Source organism: Procambarus clarkii, chromosome 45 (genome assembly GCF_040958095.1).
Source record: "Procambarus clarkii isolate CNS0578487 chromosome 45, FALCON_Pclarkii_2.0, whole genome shotgun sequence".
Classification (NCBI taxonomy): Eukaryota; Metazoa; Arthropoda; class Malacostraca; order Decapoda; family Cambaridae; genus Procambarus; species Procambarus clarkii.
The window spans coordinates 35,866,180-35,891,411 of record NC_091194.1 but is presented as its reverse complement, the minus strand read 5'-3'; the positions used below and the strand labels follow the sequence as shown (position 1 = coordinate 35,891,411).

The 25,232-nt window shown below is 54.4% G+C and overlaps 1 protein-coding gene across 1 annotated transcript in view; it reads right to left on the bottom strand.

Annotated features, from left to right (window-relative positions):
* Positions 1–1,368: 1,368 nt before the first annotated feature.
* The window catches only part of LOC138350339 (testis-specific H1 histone-like), a 34,207-nt gene continuing 10,343 nt past the window's right edge, over positions 1,369–25,232 (bottom strand). Inside the window, exon 2 of the mRNA XM_069300965.1 lies at positions 1,369–1,739. Within this exon, the coding sequence (XP_069157066.1) occupies positions 1,369–1,739 (371 nt within the window). The remainder of the gene's footprint in view (positions 1,740–25,232) is intronic.

Here is a 25,232-nt window from a genome sequence, read left to right as displayed (position 1 = left end):
ACATATACCAGAAACAGTATAGGTCCAAGGACTGACCCTGCGGGACTCCACTTGTGACGTCTCGCCAATCGCCAGTCTCGTGTGTGTGTGTATGTGTGTTTGTGTGTTTGTGTGTGTGTGTGCGTGTGTGTGTGTGTGTGTGTGTGTGTGTGTGTGTGTGTGTGTGTGTGTGTGTGTGTGTGTGTGTGTGTGTGTGCTTGTGTGTGTGTGTATGTGTACTCACCTATCACCTATTACACAAAATATGTGTGTGTGTGAGAGAGAGAGAGAGAGAGAGAGAGAGAGAGAGAGAGAGAGAGAGAGAGAGAGAGAGAGAGAGAGAGAGAGAGAGAGAGAGAGAGGGAGAGAGAGAGAGAGAGAGAGAGAGAGAGAGAGAGAGAGAGAGAGAGAGAGAGAGAGAGAGAGAGAGAGAGAGAGAGAGAGAGAGAGAGAGAGAGAGACTGCTGTGCGGATCTGATGTGGATATTCTAATGAGATATAATTGTTTAAGATAAATAATAATTTCCATATAGTCATCATTAGTGCCGAGAAAAAACGAATATTCATCATTCTTTTGACATATAAATTAACACAAATTTCCCGTAGCATACTAGAAAATACTGATCTTGCACAATCCAGATGTTATATATTTTGTCAGACATAATTACGTGTTATGCTTAGCTGGTGATGGCTTAACTTCCATACAAAATAACAAATTCTTTGTTAGAACGAGTTAAACAAAAATGTTGTGTAGAAAAACAATGGTCCTTCTTATTTCCTTTATTCATATGCTCACAATATTTTATATGAAAATATAATGTGTAATGTTGTCTGCCCTCAGGTCTGCGGCCTCTGGGCACCTCTCTCAGCTCCTCGTGTTCCAGTTTCCGCAGCGGAGTGCCCATGGGAGGAGCAACAAACATGGGGGCCATGGGCGTCATGGGAGGTGTTTCGGGTATGCTGGAAGCCTCGGGGCTGGTCAACACGCCCTCCGCCTCCTCCTCCCATCTTCTTCACGTGTCTCTACTTCCCGAGAATATAGGGAAGGACCGCGGGCCAACGCCATCACCTCGGGGAAATGAGGGTGTGAGTGTGTTGTGAGGCCAGCCTTAACCACAGGAACCAGTGGTGTCTGAGGCCGGCCTTAACCACAGGAACCAGTGGTGTCTGAGGCCGGCCTTAACCACAGGAACCAGTGGTGTCTGAGGCCGGCCTTAACCACAGGAACCAGTGGTGTCTGAGGCCGGCCTTAACCACAGGAACCAGTGGTGTCTGAGGCCAGCCTTAACCACAGGAACCAGTGGTGTCTGAGGCCGGCCTTAACCACAGGAACCAGTGGTGTCTGAGCCCGGCCTTAACCACAAGAACCAGTGGTGTCTGAGGCCGGCCTTAACCACAGGAACCAGTTGGGTCCTCTGGCAGGTTAGGAGAGGACACTTTACTCTGACCGTTTTCTGGACCTTTGGAAACCTTAGGAGGACGGGCCTGAGTGCGGCCATGGTCACGGGCCTGAGGGCGGCCATGGTCACGGGCCTGAGGGCGGCCATGGTCACGGGCCTGAGGGCGGCCATGGTCACGGGCCTGAGGGCGGCCATGGTCACGGGCCTGAGGGCGGCCATGGTCACGGGCCTGAGGGCGGCCATGGTCACGGGCCTGAGGGCGGCCATGGTCACGGGCCTGAGGGCGGCCATGGTCACGGGCCTGAGGGCGGCCATGGTCACGGGCCTGAGGGCGGCCATGGTCACGGGAACTAGAGACGTCTGAAAGTTTCCCAGCATAAGTGTAAATCACTGTAGTGAACGGCACTACAACATACAGTGAAGCAATTACAGTGCAACAGTGTACATTCCATGCAGTGCACAGTGCAGCAGTGTACAGTGCAGCAATTACAAAACTCTGTGCCGTGCATTAGTGCACCTTGATGAATAATTACCAAACTAGACAATTCAATCCTGAAATATATGTATTTATTTAGTTGCATTATGACGGAGTGTTGATCACAGGGACTTCAAACTGGCTGAAGTCGTCTGAATCACAGTTGTCGGCAGATGTTAATGCCAGGAAATCGTTGTAACAAAGTAAAGAGCTACAAAAGCATCTGTATGCCACAAATAAGCCTTAACTAATTCATCACAGTGCTTTCTGAAGCTTCGTTCCTCAAAGGTGGTAAACAGTGGCATAACCTTAGAGGTGTTGCAAGAGAATGTGTTGAGCCCAAGTAACCAACAAGGACTACTAAGTGCTCCAGACACGCCTCATTCAAGAGACCGTCAACTGCAGAAGTGCCGGATGGACAGAACAGAGGAGTCGTATAAAAAACACAAACCGTAAACTATTAAACTTGATGCGATCGAGAAGGCCAGATAGCGGTTGTCACTCGTTACTTAAGACTCACTTGACCTCAAGGAATTAAAAGGATGTTTTACGAAACGCGTTCAAGTGTCGCGTCAGACTAGAAATAAAAATGAATTTTGGAGAATTGATTTTTCAGTTACCATCAACAGTGAAAAGAAATATAAGAAACAGAAAAAATTCGTGTTAGATTAATTAGTCTTACTTTTTCGGTCATATTTAATAATATATATATATATATATATATATATATATATATATATATATATATATATATATATATATATATATATATATATATATATATATATATATTTATATATATTTATATATATATATATATATATATATATATATATATATATATATATATATATATATATATATATATATATATATATATCATATATATATGTTCATATATATATGAACATATATATATGTTCCTGTAGACATATATTATTAAATATGATCGAAAAAGTAAGATTAATAATTCTAACACGAATTCTCTCAATCTTTCGTACATTTATTTTCACTGTTGGAGGTAATTCAAAAATCAATTCTCCAAAATTAATTTTTTTTTTTTATTTCTAGTCTGACGCGACACTTGAGCGCGTTTCGTAAAACTTATTACATTTTCAAAGACTTTACACATACACAACTGAATAGAACTTGCACATCTCCGATTTTGTTTATATCTACATTTGAGTGAGGTGGATGGGGTGAGGTGGTATTTAATAAGGTATTAATTTCATCAACACAAGCCAGAACATGAAACAATGGGTATTGAATAGAAGTGATTGTAGAAAGCCTATTGGTCTATATTTCTTGATGCTTCTATATTGGAGCAGAGTCTTGAGGTGGGTAGAATATAGTTGTGCATTAATTGGCTGTTGATTGCTGGTGTTGACTTCTTGATGTGTAATGCCTCGCAAATGTCAAGCCGCCTGCTATCGCTGTATCTATCGATGATTTCTGTGTTGTTTACTAGGATTTCTCTGGCGATGGTTGGGTTGTGGGAAGAGATTATATGTTCCTTAATGGAGCCCTGTTGCTTATGCATCGTTAAACGCCTAGAAAGAGATGTTGTTGTCTTGCCTATATACTGGGTTTTTTGGAGCTTACAGTCCCCAAATGGGCATTTGAAGGCATAGACGACGTTAGTCTCTTTTAAAGCGTTCTGTTTTGTGTCTGGAGAGTTTCTCATGAGTAGGCTGGCCGTTTTTCTGGTTTTATTGTAAATCGTCAGTTGTATCCTCTGATTTTTGTCTGTAGGGATAACGTTTCTATTAACAATATCTTTCAGGACCCTTTCCTCCGTTTTATGAGCTGTGGAAAAGAAGTTCCTGTAAAATAGTCTAATAGGGGGTATAGGTGTTGTGTTGGTTGTCTCTTCAGAGGTTGCATGGCGTTTCACTTTCCTTCTTATGATATCTTCGACGAAACCATTGGAGAAGCCGTTGTTGACTAGGACCTGCCTTATCCTACAGAGTTCTTCGTCGACTTACTTCCATTCTGAGCTGTGGCTGAGAGCACGGTCGACATAAGCATTAACAACACTCCTCTTGTACCTGTCTGGGCAGTCGCTGTTGGCATTTAGGCACATTCCTATGTTCATTTCCTTAGTGTAGACTGCAGTTTGGAAACCTCCGCTCTTTTCCATGACTGTTACATCTAGAAAGGGCAGCTTCCCATCCTTATCCATTTCGTAAGTGAAACGCAGCACGGAACTCCGCTCAAATGCCTCCTTCAACTCCTGCAGATGTCTGACATCAGGTACCTGTGTAAAAATGTCGTCAACATACCTGCAGTATATGGCCGGTTTCATGTTCATGTCGACTAAGACTTTTTGCTCGATGGTGCCCATGTAGAAGTTTGCAAACAGGACACCTAGGGGAGAACCCATGGCGACCCCATCTACTTGCTTATACATGTGCCCATCCGGGCTCAAGAAGGGTGCCTCTTTAGTACAAGCTTGGAGTAGTTTCCTTAGGATATTTTCTGGTATGTTAAGAGGAGTACAGGCTGGATCACGATACACTCTGTCGGCTATCATCCCGATTGTCTCGTCCACTGGTACGTTAGTGAACAGCGATTCTACGTCCACCGAGGCTCTTATTCCTGTGGCCCATATGCCCCGCAGTAAGTCAACAAATTCCTTTGGCGACTTCAGGCTGAAGGCGCAAGGGACATAAGGAGTCAGCAGGCCGTTGAGTCGCCTTGATAGTCTGTACTTGGATGTGGGTATCTGGCTAATGATTGGCCGAAGTGGGTTTCCAGGCTTGTGTGTCTTGACATTTCCATACGCATATCCAGGTTTATATTCCCCAATAATCTTTGGCAGGTGGAGTCCTGATTTCTTGGCGTTCACAGTTTCGATTAGTCACATTAGATATAAACAAAATCGGAGATGTGTAAGTTCTATTCAGTTGTGTATGTGTAAAGTCTTTGAAAATGTAATAAGTTTTACGAAATGCGCTCAAGTGTCGCGTCAGACTAGAAATAAAAATGAATTTTGGAGAATTGATTTTTGAATTACCTCCAACAGTGAAAAGAAATGTACGAAAGATTGAGAAAATTCGTGTTAGAATTATTAATCTTACTTTTTCGGTCATATTTAATAATATATATATATATATATATATATATATATATATATATATATATATATATATATATATATATATATATATATATAAATATATATATATATATATATATATATATATATATATATATATATATATATGTAACGTTCTGCGCATTGAAGATGTGTTAAGACATTATCATGTGTTCAGACGGATGAGTTGTGAGAGCCTCACTCACTGTTTTTGTGGAATATGAGTCCATGTATTATTATGAGTGCTTTGGGGCACTTTGTTTTATTGACAAAAGTATGCAGTTGATATTTTTTTTCCAGAGTATGATTAACCTAATGAAAAATTTTGTTCAAGAGATCGTATTGTGTTTTGAAAACGATTTATGTCCCTCAGGAATTGATGAGGCAGACTTGCTTGGTGAATTTGGTTGTGGAATTCTGAAATTTCACGCAGACTTCAACCACTTCGCTGGACTGGAGACATTACGGTCAGGGAAAAGTCGCTCATCACCATCTAGAGGAGTCTTGCTCACTATTAATAGAAACACTAATAATCTCAAACAAAATGAGAAATGCTTCTGCGAGATGTTAATTAGAACTTAAATGGTGAAATATTTTTTAGTTTTATATTTTCCTTACTCTTTAAATATTGGGATCATAATTTTGCTTTAAAATACTTTGGATGCGTCAAATCAAGATGTCATCCAGTTCGGTAAAATTATCAGTAATAGAAATACGATTCTAAGGAACAAAACAATAGGAAGAGAGGAGGATACTAACCTCAGCGGAAGCTGCTGAGGCAGTACTTCGATACTCTGTCATGAGCAATAGCTCTCACGCATGAAATAGCTACAGGTTTAGCAAGTAGCTCATCACGACGCCTCACGCAGCTGAGGAAGTAGCTACCAGGTCACCAGGACAGCTCACGCAGCTGAGGAAGTAGCTACCAGGTCACCAGGACAGCCTCACGCAGCTGAGGAAGTAGCTACCAGGTCACCAGGACAGCCTCACGCAGCTGAGGAAGTAGCTACCAGGTCACCAGGACAGCCTCACGCAGCTGAGGAAGTAGCTACCAGGTCACCAGGACAGCCTCACGCAGCTGAGGAAGTAGCTACCAGGTCACCAGGACAGCCTCACGCAGCTGAGGAAGTAGCTACCAGGTCACCAGGACAGCCTCACGCAGCTGAGGAAGTAGCTACCAGGTCACCAGGACAGCCTCACGCAGCTGAGGAAGTAGCTACCAGGTCACCAGGACAGCCTCACGCAGCTGAGGAAGTAGCTACCAGGTCACCAGGACAGCCTCACGCAGCTGAGGAAGTAGCTACCAGGTCACCAGGACAGCCTCACGCAGCTGAGGAAGTAGCTACCAGGTCACCAGGACAGCCTCACGCAGCTGAGGAAGTAGCTACCAGGTCACCAGGACAGCCTCACGCAGCTGAGGAAGTAGCTACCAGGTCACCAGGACAGCCTCACGCAGCTGAGGAAGTAGCTACCAGGTCACCAGGACAGCCTCACGCAGCTGAGGAAGTAGCTACCAGGTCACCAGGACAGCCTCACGCAGCTGAGGAAGTAGCTACCAGGTCACCAGGACAGCCTCACGCAGCTGAGGAAGTAGCTACCAGGTCACCAGGACAGCCTCACGCAGCTGAGGAAGTAGCTACCAGGTCACCAGGACAGCCTCACGCAGCTGAGGAAGTAGCTACCAGGTCACCAGGACAGCCTCACGCAGCTGAGGAAGTAGCTACCAGGTCACCAGGACAGCCTCACGCAGCTGAGGAAGTAGCTACCAGGTCACCAGGACAGCCTCACGCAGCTGAGGAAGTAGCTACCAGGTCACCAGGACAGCCTCACGCAGCTGAGGAAGTAGCTACCAGGTCACCAGGACAGCCTCACGCAGCTGAGGAAGTAGCTACCAGGTCACCAGGACAGCCTCACGCAGCTGAGGAAGTAGCTACCAGGTCACCAGGACAGCCTCACGCAGCTGAGGAAGTAGCTACCAGGTCACCAGGACAGCCTCACGCAGCTGAGGAAGTAGCTACCAGGTCACCAGGACAGCCTCACGCAGCTGAGGAAGTAGCTACCAGGTCACCAGGACAGCCTCACGCAGCTGAGGAAGTAGCTACCAGGTCACCAGGACAGCCTCACGCAGCTGAGGAAGTAGCTACCAGGTCACCAGGACAGCCTCACGCAGCTGAGGAAGTAGCTACCAGGTCACCAGGACAGCCTCACGCAGCTGAGGAAGTAGCTACCAGGTCACCAGGACAGCCTCACGCAGCTGAGGAAGTAGCTACCAGGTCACCAGGACAGCCTCACGCAGCTGAGGAAGTAGCTACCAGGTCACCAGGACAGCCTCACGCAGCTGAGGAAGTAGCTACCAGGTCACCAGGACAGCCTCACGCAGCTGAGGAAGTAGCTACCAGGTCACCAGGACAGCCTCACGCAGCTGAGGAAGTAGCTACCAGGTCACCAGGACAGCCTCACGCAGCTGAGGAAGTAGCTACCAGGTCACCAGGACAGCCTCACGCAGCTGAGGAAGTAGCTACCAGGTCACCAGGACAGCCTCACGCAGCTGAGGAAGTAGCTACCAGGTCACCAGGACAGCCTCACGCAGCTGAGGAAGTAGCTACCAGGTCACCAGGACAGCCTCACGCAGCTGAGGAAGTAGCTACCAGGTCACCAGGACAGCCTCACGCAGCTGAGGAAGTAGCTACCAGGTCACCAGGACAGCCTCACGCAGCTGAGGAAGTAGCTACCAGGTCACCAGGACAGCCTCACGCAGCTGAGGAAGTAGCTACCAGGTCACCAGGACAGCCTCACGCAGCTGAGGAAGTAGCTACCAGGTCACCAGGACAGCCTCACGCAGCTGAGGAAGTAGCTACCAGGTCACCAGGACAGCCTCACGCAGCTGAGGAAGTAGCTACCAGGTCACCAGGACAGCCTCACGCAGCTGAGGAAGTAGCTACCAGGTCACCAGGACAGCCTCACGCAGCTGAGGAAGTAGCTACCAGGTCACCAGGACAGCATCACGCAGCTGAGGAAGTAGCTACCAGGTCACCAGGACAGCCTCACGCAGCTGAGGAAGTAGCTACCAGGTCACCAGGACAGCCTCACGCAGCTGAGGAAGTAGCTACCAGGTCACCAGGACAGCCTCACGCAGCTGAGGAAGTAGCTACCAGGTCACCAGGACAGCCCACGCAGCTGAGGAAGTAGCTACCAGGTCACCAGGACAGCCTCACGCAGCTGAGGAAGTAGCTACCAGGTCACCAGGACAGCCTCACGCAGCTGAGAAGTAGCTACCAGGTCACCAGGACAGCCTCACGCAGCTGAGGAAGTAGCTACCAGGTCACCAGGACAGCCTCACGCAGCTGAGGAAGTAGCTACCGGTCACCAGGACAGCCTCACGCAGCTGAGGAAGTAGCTACCAGGTCACCAGGACAGCCTCACGCAGCTGAGGAAGTAGCTACCAGGTCACCAGGACAGCCTCACGCAGCTGAGGAAGTAGCTACCAGGTCACCAGGACAGCCTCACGCAGCTGAGGAAGTAGCTACCAGGGTCACCAGGACAGCCTCACGCAGCTGAGGAAGTAGCTACCAGGTCACCAGGACAGCCTCACGCAGCTGAGGAAGTAGCTACCAGGTCACCAGGACAGCCTCACGCAGCTGAGGAAGTAGCTACCAGGTCACCAGGACAGCACCACGCAGCTGAGGAAGTAGCTACCAGGTCACCAGGACAGCCTCACGCAGCTGAGGAAGTAGCTACCAGGTCACCAGGACAGCCTCACGCAGCTGAGGAAGTAGCTACCAGGTCACCAGGACAGCCTCACGCAGCTGAGGAAGTAGCTACCAGGTCACCAGGACAGCCTCACGCAGCTGAGGAAGTAGCTACCAGGTCACCAGGACAGCCTCACGCAGCTGAGGAAGTAGCTACCAGGTCACCAGGACAGCCTCACGCAGCTGAGGAAGTAGCTACCAGGTCACCAGGACAGCCTCACGCAGCTGAGGAAGTAGCTACCAGGTCACCAGGACAGCCTCACGCAGCTGAGGAAGTAGCTACCAGGTCACCAGGACAGCCTCACGCAGCTGAGGAAGTAGCTACCAGGTCACCAGGACAGCCTCACGCAGCTGAGGAAGTAGCTACCAGGTCACCAGGACAGCCTCACGCAGCTGAGGAAGTAGCTACAGGTCACCAGGACAGCCTCACGCAGCTGAGGAAGTAGCTACCAGGTCACCAGGACAGCCTCACGCAGCTGAGGAAGTAGCTAACCAGGTCACCAGGACAGCCTCACGCAGCTGAGGAAGTAGCTACCAGGTCACCAGGACAGCCTCACGCAGCTGAGGAAGTAGCTACCAGGTCACCAGGACAGCCTCACGCAGCTGAGGAAGTAGCTACCAGGTCACCAGGACAGCCTCACGCAGCTGAGGAAGTAGCTACCAGGTCACCAGGACAGCCTCACGACAGCTTGAGGAAGTAGCTACCGGTCACCAGGACAGCCTCACGCAGCTGAGGAAGTATGCTACCAGGTCACCAGGACAGCCTCACGCAGCTGAGGAAGTAGCTACCAGGTCACCAGGACAGCCTCACACAGCTGAGGAAGTAGCTACCAGGTCACCAGTACAGCCTCACGCAGCTGAGGAAGTAGCGACCAGGTCACCAGGACAGCCTCACGCAGCTGAGGAAGTAGCTACCAGGTCACCAGGACAGCCTCACGCAGCTGAGGAAGTAGCTACCAGGTCACCAGGACAGCCTCACGCAGCTGAGGAAGTAGCTACCAGGTCACCAGGACAGCCTCACGCAGCTGAGGAAGTAGCTACCAGGTCACCAGGACAGCCTCACGCAGCTGAGGAAGTAGCTACCAGGTCACCAGGACAGCAACGCAGCTGAGGAAGTAGCTACCAGGTCACCAGGACAGCCTCACGCAGCTGAGGAAGTAGCTACCAGGTCACCAGGACAGCCTCACGCAGCTGAGGGAAGTAGCTACCAGGTCACCAGGACAGCCTCACGCAGCTGAGGAAGTAGCTACCAGGTCACCAGGACAGCCTCACGCAGCTGAGGAAGTAGCTACCAGGTCACCAGGACAGCCTCACGCAGCTGAGGAAGTAGCTACCAGGTCACCAGGACAGCCTCACGCAGCTGAGGAAGTAGCTACCAGGTCACCAGGACAGCCTCACGCAGCTGAGGAAGTAGCTACCAGGTCACCAGGACAGCACCACGCAGCTGAGGAAGTAGCTACCAGGTCACCAGGACAGCACCACGCAGCTGAGGAAGTAGCTACCAGGTCACCAGGACAGCCTCACGCAGCTGAGGAAGTAGCTACCAGGTCACCAGGACAGCCTCACGCAGCTGAGGAAGTAGCTACCAGGTCACCAGGACAGCCTCACGCAGCTGAGGAAGTAGCTACCAGGTCACCAGGACAGCCTCACGCAGCTGAGGAAGTAGCTACCAGGTCACCAGGACAGCCTCACGCAGCTGAGGAAGTAGCTACCAGGTCACCAGGACAGCCTCACGCAGCTGAGGAAGTAGCTACCAGGTCACCAGGACAGCACCACGCAGCTGAGGAAGTAGCTACCAGGTCACCAGGACAGCCTCACGCAGCTGAGGAAGTAGCTACCAGGTCACCAGGACAGCCTCACGCAGCTGAGGAAGTAGCTACCAGGTCACCAGGACAGCCTCACGCAGCTGAGGAAGTAGCTACCAGGTCACCAGGACAGCCCACGCAGCTGAGGAAGTAGCTACCAGGTCACCAGGACAGCCTCACGCAGCTGAGGAAGTAGCTACCAGGTCACCAGGACAGCCTCACGCAGCTGAGGAAGTAGCTACCAGGTCACCAGGACAGCCTCACGCAGCTGAGGAAGTAGCTACCAGGTCACCAGGACAGCCTCACGCAGCTGAGGAAGTAGCTACCAGGTCACCAGGACAGCCTCACGCAGCTGAGGAAGTAGCTACCAGGTCACCAGGACAGCCTCACGCAGCTGAGGAAGTAGCTACCAGGTCACCAGGACAGCCTCACGCAGCTGAGGAAGTAGCTACCAGGTCACCAGGACAGCCTCACGCAGCTGAGGAAGTAGCTACCAGGTCACCAGGACAGCCTCACGCAGCTGAGGAAGTAGCTACCAGGTCACCAGGACAGCCTCACGCAGCTGAGGAAGTAGCTACCAGGTCACCAGGACAGCCTCACGCAGCTGAGGAAGTAGCTACCAGGTCACCAGGACAGCACCACGCAGCTGAGGAAGTAGCTACCAGGTCACCAGGACAGCCTCACGCAGCTGAGGAAGTAGCTACCAGGTCACCAGGACAGCCTCACGCAGCTGAGGAAGTAGCTACCAGGTCACCAGGACAGCCTCACGCAGCTGAGGAAGTAGCTACCAGGTCACCAGGACAGCCTCACGCAGCTGAGGAAGTAGCTACCAGGTCACCAGGACAGCCTCACGCAGCTGAGGAAGTAGCTACCAGGTCACCAGGACAGCCTCACGCAGCTGAGGAAGTAGCTACCAGGTCACCAGGACAGCCTCACGCAGCTGAGGAAGTAGCTACCAGGTCACCAGGACAGCCTCACGCAGCTGAGGAAGTAGCTACCAGGTCACCAGGACAGCTCACGCAGCTGAGGAAGTAGCTACCAGGTCACCAGGACAGCCTCACGCAGCTGAGGAAGTAGCTACCAGGTCACCAGGACAGCCTCACGCAGCTGAGGAAGTAGCTACCAGGTCACCAGGACAGCCTCACGCAGCTGAGGAAGTAGCTACCAGGTCACCAGGACAGCCTCACGCAGCTGAGGAAGTAGCTACCAGGTCACCAGGACAGCCTCACGCAGCTGAGGAAGTAGCTACCAGGTCACCAGGACAGCCTCACGCAGCTGAGGAAGTAGCTACCAGGTCACCAGGACAGCCTCACGCAGCTGAGGAAGTAGCTACCAGGTCACCAGGACAGCCTCACGCAGCTGAGGAAGTAGCTACCAGGTCACCAGGACAGCCTCACGCAGCTGAGGAAGTAGCTACAGGTCACCAGGACAGCCTCACGCAGCTGAGGAAGTAGCTACCAGGTCACCAGGACAGCCTCACGCAGCTGAGGAAGTAGCTACCAGGTCACCAGGACAGCCTCACGCAGCTGAGGAAGTAGCTACCAGGTCACCAGGACAGCCTCACGCAGCTGAGGAAGTAGCTACCAGGTCACCGGACAGCCTCACGCAGCTGAGGAAGTAGCTACCAGGTCACCAGGACAGCCTCACGCAGCTGAGGAAGTAGCTACCAGGTCACCAGGACAGCCTCACGCAGCTGAGGAAGTAGCTACCAGGTCACCAGGACAGCCTCACGCAGCTGAGGAAGTAGCTACCAGGTCACCAGGACAGCCTCACGCAGCTGAGGAAGTAGCTACCAGGTCACCAGGACAGCCTCACGCAGCTGAGGAAGTAGCTACCAGGTCACCAGGACAGCCTCACGCAGCTGAGGAAGTAGCTACCAGGTCACCAGGACAGCCTCACGCAGCTGAGGAAGTAGCTACCAGGTCACCAGGACAGCCTCACGCAGCTGAGGAAGTAGCTACCAGGACAGCCTCACGCAGCTGAGGAAGTAGCTACCAGGTCACCAGGAAAGCCTCACGCAGCTGAGGAAGTAGCTACCAGGTCACCAGGACAGCCTCACGCAGCTGAGGAAGTAGCTACCAGGTCACCAGGACAGCCTCACGCAGCTGAGGAAGTAGCTACCAGGTCACCAGGACAGCCTCACGCAGCTGAGGAAGTAGCTACCAGGTCACCAGGACAGCCTCACGCAGCTGAGGAAGTAGCTACCAGGTCACCAGGACAGCACCACGCAGCTGAGGAAGTAGCTACCAGGTCACCAGGACAGCCTCACGCAGCTGAGGAAGTAGCTACCAGGTCACCAGGACAGCCTCACGCAGCTGAGGAAGTAGCTACCAGGTCACCAGGACAGCCTCACGCAGCTGAGGAAGTAGCTACCAGGTCACCAGGACAGCACCACGCAGCTGAGGAAGTAGCTACCAGGTCACCAGGACAGCCTCACGCAGCTGAGGAAGTAGCTACCAGGTCACCAGGACAGCCTCACGCAGCTGAGGAAGTAGCTACCAGGTCACCAGGACAGCCTCACGCAGCTGAGGAAGTAGCTACCAGGTCACCAGGACAGCCTCACGCAGCTGAGGAAGTAGCTACCAGGTCACCAGGACAGCCTCACGCAGCTGAGGAAGTAGCTACCAGGTCACCAGGACAGCCTCACGCAGCTGAGGAAGTAGCTACCAGGTCACCAGGACAGCCTCACGCAGCTGAGGAAGTAGCTACCAGGTCACCAGGACAGCCTCACGCAGCTGAGGAAGTAGCTACCAGGTCACCAGGACAGCCTCACGCAGCTGAGGAAGTAGCTACCAGGTCACCAGGACAGCCTCACGCAGCTGAGGAAGTAGCTACCAGGTCACCAGGACAGCCTCACGCAGCTGAGGAAGTAGCTACCAGGTCACCAGGACAGCCTCACGCAGCTGAGGAAGTAGCTACCAGGTCACCAGGACAGCCTCACGCAGCTGAGGAAGTAGCTACCAGGTCACCAGGACAGCCTCACGCAGCTGAGGAAGTAGCTACCAGGTCACCAGGAAGCCTCACGCAGCTGAGGAAGTAGCTACCAGGTCACCAGGACAGCCTCACGCAGCTGAGGAAGTAGCTACCAGGTCACCAGGACAGCCTCACGCAGCTGAGGAAGTAGCTACCAGGTCACCAGGACAGCCTCACGCAGCTGAGGAAGTAGCTACCAGGTCACCAGGACAGCCTCACGCAGCTGAGGAAGTAGCTACCAGGTCACCAGGACAGCCTCACGCAGCTGAGGAAGTAGCTACCAGGTCACCAGGACAGCCTCACGCAGCGGAGGAAGTAGCTACCAGGTCACCAGGACAGCCTCACGCAGCTGAGGAAGTAGCTACCAGGTCACCAGGACAGCCTCACGCAGCTGAGGAAGTAGCTACCAGGTCACCAGGACAGCCACGCAGCTGAGGAAGTAGCTACCAGGTCACCAGGACAGCCTCACGCAGCTGAGGAAGTAGCTACCAGGTCACCAGGACAGCCTCACGCAGCGGAGGAAGTAGCTACCAGGTCACCAGGACAGCCTCACGCAGCTGAGGAAGTAGCTACCAGGTCACCAGGACAGCCTCACGCAGCTGAGGAAGTAGCTACCAGGTCACCAGGACAGCCTCACGCAGCTGAGGAAGTAGCTACCAGGTCACCAGGACAGCCTCACGCAGCTGAGGAAGTAGCTACCAGGTCACCAGGACAGCACCACGCAGCTGAGGAAGTAGCTACCAGGTCACCAGGACAGCCTCACGCAGCTGAGGAAGTAGCTACCAGGTCACCAGGACAGCCTCACGCAGCTGAGGAAGTAGCTACCAGGTCACCAGGACAGCCTCACGCAGCTGAGGAAGTAGCTACCAGGTCACCAGGACAGCCTCACGCAGCTGAGGAAGTAGCTACCAGGTCACCAGGACAGCCTCACGCAGCTGAGGAAGTAGCTACCAGGTCACCAGGACAGCCTCACGCAGCTGAGGAAGTAGCTACCAGGTCACCAGGACAGCACCACGCAGCTGAGGAAGTAGCTACCAGGTCACCAGGACAGCACCACGCAGCTGAGGAAGTAGCTACCAGGTCACCAGGACAGCCTCACGCAGCTGAGGAAGTAGCTACCAGGTCACCAGGACAGCCTCACGCAGCTGAGGAAGTAGCTACCAGGTCACCAGGACAGCTCACGCAGCTGAGGAAGTAGCTACCAGGTCACCAGGACAGCCTCACGCAGCTGAGGAAGTAGCTACCAGGTCACCAGGACAGCCTCACGCAGCTGAGGAAGTAGCTACCAGGTCACCAGGACAGCCTCACGCAGCTGAGGAAGTAGCTACCAGGTCACCAGGACAGCCTCACGCAGCTGAGGAAGTAGCTACCAGGTCACCAGGACAGCCTCACGCAGCTGAGGAAGTAGCTACCAGGTCACCAGGACAGCCTCACGCAGCTGAGGAAGTAGCTACCAGGTCACCAGGACAGCCTCACGCAGCTGAGGAAGTAGCTACCAGGTCACCAGGACAGCACCACGCAGCTGAGGAAGTAGCTACCAGGTCACCAGGACAGCCTCACGCAGCTGAGGAAGTAGCTACCAGGTCACCAGGACAGCCTCACGCAGCTGAGGAAGTAGCTACCAGGTCACCAGGACAGCCTCACGCAGCTGAGGAAGTAGCTACCAGGTCACCAGGACAGCACCACGCAGCTGAGGAAGTAGCTACCAGGTCACCAGGACAGCCTCACGCAGCTGAGGAAGTAGCTACCAGGTCACCAGGACAGCCTCACGCAGCTGAGGAAGTAGCTACCAGGTCACCAGGACAGCCTCACGCAGCTGAGGAAGTAGCTACCAGGTCACCAGGACAGCCTCACGCAGCTGAGGAAGTAGCTACCAGGTCACCAGGACAGCCTCACGCAGCTGAGGAAGTAGCTACCAGGTCACCAGGACAGCCTCACGCAGCTGAGGAAGTAGCTACCAGGTCACCAGGACAGCACCACGCAGCTGAGGAAGTAGCTACCAGGTCACCAGGACAGCCTCACGCAGCTGAGGAAGTAGCTACCAGGTCACCAGGACAGCACCACGCAGCTGAGGAAGTAGCTACCAGGTCACCAGGACAGCCTCACGCAGCTGAGGAAGTAGCTACCAGGTCACCAGGACAGCCTCACGCAGCTGAGGAAGTAGCTACCAGGTCACCAGGACAGCCTCACGCAGCTGAGGAAGTAGCTACCAGGTCACCAGGACAGCCTCACGCAGCTGAGGAAGTGCTACCAGGTCACCAGGACAGCCTCACGCAGCTGAGGAAGTAGCTACCAGGTCACCAGGACAGCCTCACGCAGCTGAGGAAGTAGCTACCAGGTCACCAGGACAGCCTCACGCAGCTGAGGAAGTAGCTACCAGGTCACCAGGACAGCCTCACGCAGCTGAGGAAGTAGCTACCAGGTCACCAGGACAGCCTCACGCAGCTGAGGAAGTAGCTAACAGGTCACCAGGACAGCCTCACGCAGCTGAGGAAGTAGCTACCAGGTCACCAGGACAGCCTCACGCAGCTGAGGAAGTAGCTACCAGGTCACCCGGACAGCCTCACACAGCTGAGGAAGTAGCTACCAGGTCACCAGGACAGCCTCACGCAGCTGAGGAAGTAGCTACCAGGTCACCGGACAGCCTCACGCAGCTGAGGAAGTAGCTACCAGGTCACCGGACAGCCTCACGCAGCTGAGGAAGTAGCTACCAGGTCACCAGGACAGCCTCACGCAGCTGAGGAAGTAGCTACCAGGTCACCAGGACAGCCTCACGCAGCTGAGGAAGTAGCTACCAGGTCACCAGGACAGCCTCACGCAGCTGAGGAAGTAGCTACCAGGTCACCAGGACAGCCTCACGCAGCTGAGGAAGTAGCTACCAGGTCACCAGGACAGCCTCACGCAGCTGAGGAAGTAGCTACCAGGTCACCAGGACAGCCTCACGCAGCTGAGGAAGTAGCTACCAGGTCACCAGGACAGCCTCACGCAGCTGAGGAAGTAGCTACCAGGACAGCCTCACGCAGCTGAGGAAGTAGCTACCAGGTCACCAGGAAAGCCTCACGCAGCTGAGGAAGTAGCTACCAGGTCACCAGGACAGCCTCACGCAGCTGAGGAAGTAGCTACCAGGTCACCAGGACAGCCTCACGCAGCTGAGGAAGTAGCTACCAGGTCACCAGGACAGCCTCACGCAGCTGAGGAAGTAGCTACCAGGTCACCAGGACAGCCTCACGCAGCTGAGGAAGTAGCTACCAGGTCACCAGGACAGCCCACGCAGCTGAGGAAGTAGCTACCAGGTCACCAGGACAGCCTCACGCAGCTGAGGAAGTAGCTACCAGGTCACCAGGACAGCCTCACGCAGCTGAGGAAGTAGCTACCAGGTCACCAGGACAGCCTCACGCAGCTGAGGAAGTAGCTACCAGGTCACCAGGACAGCACCACGCAGCTGAGGAAGTAGCTACCAGGTCACCAGGACAGCCTCCACGCAGCTGAGGAAGTAGCTACCAGGTCACCAGGACAGCTCACGCAGCTGAGGAAGTAGCTACCAGGTCACCAGGACAGCCTCACGCAGCTGAGGAAGTAGCTACCAAGGTCACCAGGACAGCCTCACGCAGCTGAGGAAGTAGCTACCAGGTCACCAGGACAGCCCACGCAGCTGAGGAAAGTAGCTACCAGGTCACCAGGGAACAGCCTCACGCAGCTGAGGAAGTAGCTACCAGGTCACCAGGACAGCCATCACGCAGCTGAGGAAGTAGCTACCAGGTCACCAGGACAGCCTCACGCAGCTGAGGAAGTAGCTACCAGGTCACCAGGACAGCCTCACGCAGCTGAGGAAGTAGCTACCAGGTCACCAGGACAGCCTCACGCAGCTGAGGAAGTAGCTACCAGGTCACCAGGACAGCCTCACGCAGCTGAGGAAGTAGCTACCAGGTCACCAGGACAGCCTCACGCAGCTGAGGAAGTAGCTACCAGGTCACCAGGACAGCCTCACGCAGCTGAGGAAGTAGCTACCAGGTCACCAGGACAGCCTCACGCAGCTGAGGAAGTAGCTACCAGGTCACCAGGACAGCCTCACGCAGCTGAGGAAGTAGCTACCAGGTCACCAGGACAGCACCACGCAGCTGAGGAAGTAGCTACCAGGTCACCAGGACAGCCTCACGCAGCTGAGGAAGTAGCTACCAGGTCACCAGGACAGCTCACGCAGCTGAGGAAGTAGCTACCAGGTCACCAGGACAGCCTCACGGCAGCTGAGGAAGTAGCTACCAGGTCACCAGGACAGCCTCACGCAGCTGAGGAAGTAGCTACCAGGTCACCAGGACAGCCTCACGCAGCTGAGGAAGTAGCTACCAGGTCACCAGGACAGCCTCACGCAGCTGAGGAAGTAGCTACCAGGTCACCAGGACAGCCTCACGCAGCTGAGGAAGTAGCTACCAGGTCACCAGGACAGCCTCACGCAGCTGAGGAAGTAGCTACCAGGTCACCAGGACAGCCTCACGCAGCTGAGGAAGTAGCTACCAGGTCACCAGGACAGCCTCACGCAGCTGAGGAAGTAGCTACCAGGTCACCAGGACAGCCTCACGCAGCTGAGGAAGTAGCTACCAGGTCACCAGGACAGCCTCACGCAGCTGAGGAAGTAGCTACCAGGTCACCAGGACAGCCTCACGCAGCTGAGGAAGTAGCTACCAGGTCACCAGGACAGCCTCACGCAGCTGAGGAAGTAGCTACCAGGTCACCAGGACAGCCTCACGCAGCTGAGGAAGTAGCTACCAGGTCACCAGGACAGCCTCACGCAGCTGAGGAAGTAGCTACCAGGTCACCAGGACAGCCTCACGCAGCTGAGGAAGTAGCTACCAGGTCACCAGGACAGCCTCACGCAGCTGAGGAAGTAGCTACCAGGTCACCAGGACAGCCTCACGCAGCTGAGGAAGTAGCTACCAGGTCACCAGGACAGCCTCACGCAGCTGAGGAAGTAGCTACCAGGTCACCAGGACAGCCTCACGCAGCTGAGGAAGTAGCTACCAGGTCACCAGGACAGCCTCACGCAGCTGAGGAAGTAGCTACCAGGTCACCAGGACAGCCTCACGCAGCTGAGGAAGTAGCTACCAGGTCACCAGGACAGCCTCACGCAGCTGAGGAAGTAGCTACCAGGTCACCAGGACAGCCTCACGCAGCTGAGGAAGTAGCTACCAGGTCACCAGGACAGCCTCACGCAGCTGAGGAAGTAGCTACCAGGTCACCAGGACAGCCTCACGCAGCTGAGGAAGTAGCTACCAGGTCACCAGGACAGCCTCACGCAGCTGAGGAAGTAGCTACCAGGTCACCAGGACAGCCTCACGCAGCTGAGGAAGTAGCTACCAGGTCACCAGGACAGCCTCACGCAGCTGAGGAAGTAGCTACCAGGTCACCAGGACAGGCCTCACGCAGCTGAGGAAGTAGCTACCAGGTCACCAGGACAGCCTCACGCAGCTGAGGAAGTAGCTACCAGGTCACCAGGACAGCCTCACGCAGCTGAGGAAGTAGCTACCAGGTCACCAGGACAGCCTCACGCAGCTGAGGAAGTAGCTACCAGGTCACCAGGACAGCCTCACGCAGCTGAGGAAGTAGCTACCAGGTCACCAGGACAGCCTCACGCAGCTGAGGAAGTAGCTACCAGGTCACCAGGACAGCCTCACGCAGCTGAGGAAGTAGCTACCAGGTCACCAGGACAGCCTCACGCAGCTGAGGAAGTAGCTACCAGGTCACCAGGACAGCCTCACGCAGCTGAGGAAGTAGCTACCAGGTCACCAGGACAGCCTCACGCAGCTGAGGAAGTAGCTACCAGGTCACCAGGACAGCCTCACGCAGCTGAGGAAGTAGCTACCAGGTCACCAGGACAGCCTCACGCAGCTGAGGAAGTAGCTACCAGGTCACCAGGACAGCCTCACGCAGCTGAGGAAGTAGCTACCAGGTCACCAGGACAGCCTCACGCAGCTGAGGAAGTAGCTACCAGGTCACCAGGACAGCCTCACGCAGCTGAGGAAGTAGCTACCAGGTCACCAGGACAGCCTCACGCAGCTGAGGAAGTAGCTACCAGGTCACCAGGACAGCCTCACGCAGCTGAGGAAGTAGCTACCAGGTCACCAGGACAGCCTCACGCAGCTGAGGAAGTAGCTACCAGGTCACCAGGACAGCCTCACGCAGCTGAGGAAGTAGCTACCAGGTCACCAGGACAGCCTCACGCAGCTGAGGAAGTAGCTACCAGGTCACCAGGACAGCCTCACGCAGCTGAGGAAGTAGCTACCAGGTCACCAGGACAGCCTCACGCAGCTGAGGAAGTAGCTACCAGGTCACCAGGACAGCCTCACGCAGCTGAGGAAGTAGCTACCAGGTCACCAGGACAGCCTCACGCAGCTGAGGAAGTAGCTACCAGGTCACCAGGACAGCCTCACGCAGCTGAGGAAGTAGCTACCAGGTCACCAGGACAGCCTCACGCAGCTGAGGAAGTAGCTACCAGGTCACCAGGACAGCCTCACGCAGCTGAGGAAGTAGCTACCAGGTCACCAGGACAGCCTCACGCAGCTGAGGAAGTAGCTACCAGGTCACCAGGACAGCCTCACGCAGCTGAGGAAGTAGCTACCAGGTCACCAGGACAGCCTCACGCAGCTGAGGAAGTAGCTACCAGGTCACCAGGACAGCCTCACGCAGCTGAGGAAGTAGCTACCAGGTCACCAGGACAGCCTCACGCAGCTGAGGAAGTAGCTACCAGGTCACCAGGACAGCCTCACGCAGCTGAGGAAGTAGCTACCAGGTCACCAGGACAGCCTCACGCAGCTGAGGAAGTAGCTACCAGGTCACCAGGACAGCCTCACGCAGCTGAGGAAGTAGCTACCAGGTCACCAGGACAGCCTCACGCAGCTGAGGAAGTAGCTACCAGGTCACCAGGACAGCCTCACGCAGCTGAGGAAGTAGCTACCAGGTCACCAGGACAGCCTCACGCAGCTGAGGAAGTAGCTACCAGGTCACCAGGACAGCCTCACGCAGCTGAGGAAGTAGCTACCAGGTCACCAGGACAGCCTCACGCAGCTGAGGAAGTAGCTACCAGGTCACCAGGACAGCCTCACGCAGCTGAGGAAGTAGCTACCAGGTCACCAGGACAGCCTCACGCAGCTGAGGAAGTAGCTACCAGGTCACCAGGACAGCCTCACGCAGCTGAGGAAGTAGCTACCAGGTCACCAGGACAGCCTCACGCAGCTGAGGAAGTAGCTACCAGGTCACCAGGACAGCCTCACGCAGCTGAGGAAGTAGCTACCAGGTCACCAGGACAGCCTCACGCAGCTGAGGAAGTAGCTACCAGGTCACCAGGACAGCCTCACGCAGCTGAGGAAGTAGCTACCAGGTCACCAGGACAGCCTCACGCAGCTGAGGAAGTAGCTACCAGGTCACCAGGACAGCCTCACGCAGCTGAGGAAGTAGCTACCAGGTCACCAGGACAGCCTCACGCAGCTGAGGAAGTAGCTACCAGGTCACCAGGACAGCCTCACGCAGCTGAGGAAGTAGCTACCAGGTCACCAGGACAGCCTCACGCAGCTGAGGAAGTAGCTACCAGGTCACCAGGACAGCCTCACGCAGCTGAGGAAGTAGCTACCAGGTCACCAGGACAGCCTCACGCAGCTGAGGAAGTAGCTACCAGGTCACCAGGACAGCCTCACGCAGCTGAGGAAGTAGCTACCAGGTCACCAGGACAGCCTCACGCAGCTGAGGAAGTAGCTACCAGGTCACCAGGACAGCCTCACGCAGCTGAGGAAGTAGCTACCAGGTCACCAGGACAGCCTCACGCAGCTGAGGAAGTAGCTACCAGGTCACCAGGACAGCCTCACGCAGCTGAGGAAGTAGCTACCAGGTCACCAGGACAGCCTCACGCAGCTGAGGAAGTAGCTACCAGGTCACCAGGACAGCCTCACGCAGCTGAGGAAGTAGCTACCAGGTCACCAGGACAGCCTCACGCAGCTGAGGAAGTAGCTACCAGGTCACCAGGACAGCCTCACGCAGCTGAGGAAGTAGCTACCAGGTCACCAGGACAGCCTCACGCAGCTGAGGAAGTAGCTACCAGGTCACCAGGACAGCCTCACGCAGCTGAGGAAGTAGCTACCAGGTCACCAGGACAGCCTCACGCAGCTGAGGAAGTAGCTACCAGGTCACCAGGACAGCCTCACGCAGCTGAGGAAGTAGCTACCAGGTCACCAGGACAGCCTCACGCAGCTGAGGAAGTAGCTACCAGGTCACCAGGACAGCCTCACGCAGCTGAGGAAGTAGCTACCAGGTCACCAGGACAGCCTCACGCAGCTGAGGAAGTAGCTACCAGGTCACCAGGACAGCCTCACGCAGCTGAGGAAGTAGCTACCAGGTCACCAGGACAGCCTCACGCAGCTGAGGAAGTAGCTACCAGGTCACCAGGACAGCCTCACGCAGCTGAGGAAGTAGCTACCAGGTCACCAGGACAGCCTCACGCAGCTGAGGAAGTAGCTACCAGGTCACCAGGACAGCCTCACGCAGCTGAGGAAGTAGCTACCAGGTCACCAGGACAGCCTCACGCAGCTGAGGAAGTAGCTACCAGGTCACCAGGACAGCCTCACGCAGCTGAGGAAGTAGCTACCAGGTCACCAGGACAGCCTCACGCAGCTGAGGAAGTAGCTACCAGGTCACCAGGACAGCCTCACGCAGCTGAGGAAGTAGCTACCAGGTCACCAGGACAGCCTCACGCAGCTGAGGAAGTAGCTACCAGGTCACCAGGACAGCCTCACGCAGCTGAGGAAGTAGCTACCAGGTCACCAGGACAGCCTCACGCAGCTGAGGGAAGTAGCTACCAGGTCACCAGGACAGCCTCACGCAGCTGAGGAAGTAGCTACCAGGTCACCAGGACAGCCTCACGCAGCTGAGGAAGTAGCTACCAGGTCACCAGGACAGCCTCACGCAGCTGAGGAAGTAGCTACCAGGTCACCAGGACAGCCTCACGCAGCTGAGGAAGTAGCTACCAGGTCACCAGGACAGCCTCACGCAGCTGAGGAAGTAGCTACCAGGTCACCAGGACAGCCTCACGCAGCTGAGGAAGTAGCTACCAGGTCACCAGGACAGCCTCACGCAGCTGAGGAAGTAGCTACCAGGTCACCAGGACAGCCTCACGCAGCTGAGGAAGTAGCTACCAGGTCACCAGGACAGCCTCACGCAGCTGAGGAAGTAGCTACCAGGGTCACCAGGACAGCCTCACGCAGCTGAGGAAGTAGCTACCAGGTCACCAGGACAGCACCACGCAGCTGAGGAAGTAGCTACCAGGTCACCAGGACAGCCTCACGCAGCTGAGGAAGTAGCTACCAGGTCACCAGGACAGCACCACGCAGCTGAGGAAGTAGCTACCAGGTCACCAGGACAGCCTCACGCAGCTGAGGAAGTAGCTACCAGGTCACCAGGACAGCCTCACGCAGCTGAGGAAGTAGCTACCAGGTCACCAGGACAGCCTCACGCAGCTGAGGAAGTAGCTACCAGGTCACCAGGACAGCCTCACGCAGCTGAGGAAGTAGCTACCAGGTCACCAGGACAGCCTCACGCAGCTGAGGAAGTAGCTACCAGGTCACCAGGACAGCCTCACGCAGCTGAGGAAGAAGTAGCTACCAGGTCACCAGGACAGCCTCACGCAGCTGAGGAAGTAGCTACCAGGTCACCAGGACAGCACCACGCAGCTGAGGAAGTAGCTACCAGGTCACCAGGACAGCCTCACGCAGCTGAGGAAGTAGCTACCAGGTCACCAGGACAGCCTCACGCAGCTGAGGAAGTAGCTACCAGGTCACCAGGACAGCCTCACGCAGCTGAGGAAGTAGCTACCAGGTCGCCGGACAGCCTCACGCAGCTGAGGAAGTAGCTACCAGGTCACCAGGACAGCCTCACGCAGCTGAGGAAGTAGCTACCAGGTCACCAGGACAGCCTCACGCAGCTGAGGAAGTAGCTACCAGGTCACCAGGACAGCACCACGCAGCTGAGGAAGTAGCTACCAGGTCACCAGGACAGCCTCACGCAGCTGAGGAAGTAGCTACCAGGTCACCAGGACAGCCTCACGCAGCTGAGGAAGTAGCTACCAGGTCGCCAGGACAGCCTCACGCAGCTGAGGAAGTAGCTACCAGGTCACCAGGACAGCCTCACGCAGCTGAGGAAGTAGCTACCAGGTCACCAGGACAGCCTCACGCAGCTGAGGAAGTAGCTACCAGGTCACCAGGACAGCCTCACGCAGCTGAGGAAGTAGCTACCAGGTCGCCAGGACAGCCTCACGCAGCTGAGGAAGTAGCTACCAGGTCACCAGGACAGCCTCACGCAGCTGAGGAAGTAGCTACCAGGTCACCAGGACAGCCTCACGCAGCTGAGGAAGTAGCTACCAGGTCACCAGGACAGCACCACGCAGTGTTAAACTTACCCGGATGTTATATTATAAAGTTTACAGCATTTTAGGATCTTTGTATATTGGCGTTATTGAACAGTTACACTTAGAAGATTACACATGAACTGGTGCAATTTACAATATATGACGGGATGATCATCCTGCAAAACTGCAGTTGCATGTGGATCATATTGGGATGAAATAACGTTGTTTTTGCGTGTACAACAACTCAGTATTTAACGCAAATTTACAAGCATTCTTTGTCTTAAAACTAGGACTAACGTCACTAGTCCGATACGTTACAAAAAAGGTTCCCAGTATTAACATGCACAGAAACGGGCCAGCATAGCTTGTGTGTGGTCAGTAGAGAGACGTATGTTGCGAATTCACGGCGGTAAGAATGTGCCAGCATCTATATCATACAGAGAAGTTTGCAACCATGTATGTTTATCCGCAGGATGCAATAATAATTATGTACACATAACAAAAAGCTAGGTTTTTATTTTTTTTACTGGCATGACTTCTATAAGGATGAAGGATGCAGCTGAGAGACAGGGAAGGTTCAGACGCTGTGTGTACATGGCCAGTGAGCTGATCACAATGATGTTTGTTGGGACCACTAGCTAATTCAGAACCCATTTTACAGCCCTCCTGAAGGAAGTTGCACTGGATCTGTGATTAAACGAAGCTCCCAAACAAGGGTTTCCCATAAATATAATCACCCAAATTCATTCATCCTCCATAAAAGCTCGACACAGCCAACTGATCCTAGGTAATTAGTCCTGTGACTTGTTCAACACGTTTTGTTTAAAGCAGTAACACTTTCTGTATAGTTATGAATAACTGAAGATTTTGTAGTGTTGAGAAAAAAAACAGAGTTTCATTAAGTTGATTCATTCATGAATTTATAAGAATCCAAACACACGCACACACACTCACACTCACACACACACACACACACACACACATACACACACACACACACACACACACACACACACACACACACACACACACACACACACACACACACACACACACACACACACACACACACACACACACACACACACACACACAGGGCCTCGGGGGGCCTCGTAGCCTGGTGGATAGCGCGCAGGACTCGTAATTCTGTGGCGCGGGTTCAATTCCCGCACGAGGCAGAAACAAATGGGCAAAGTTTCTTTCACCCTAAGTGCCCCTGTTACCTAGCAGTAAATAGGTACCTGGGAGTTAGTCAGCTGTCACGGGCTGCTTCCTGGGGTGTGTGTGTGGTGTGGAAAAAAAAAAAAAAAAAATAGTAAGTTAGTAGTTAGTTAGTAAACAGTTGATTGACAGTTGAGAAGCGGGCCGAA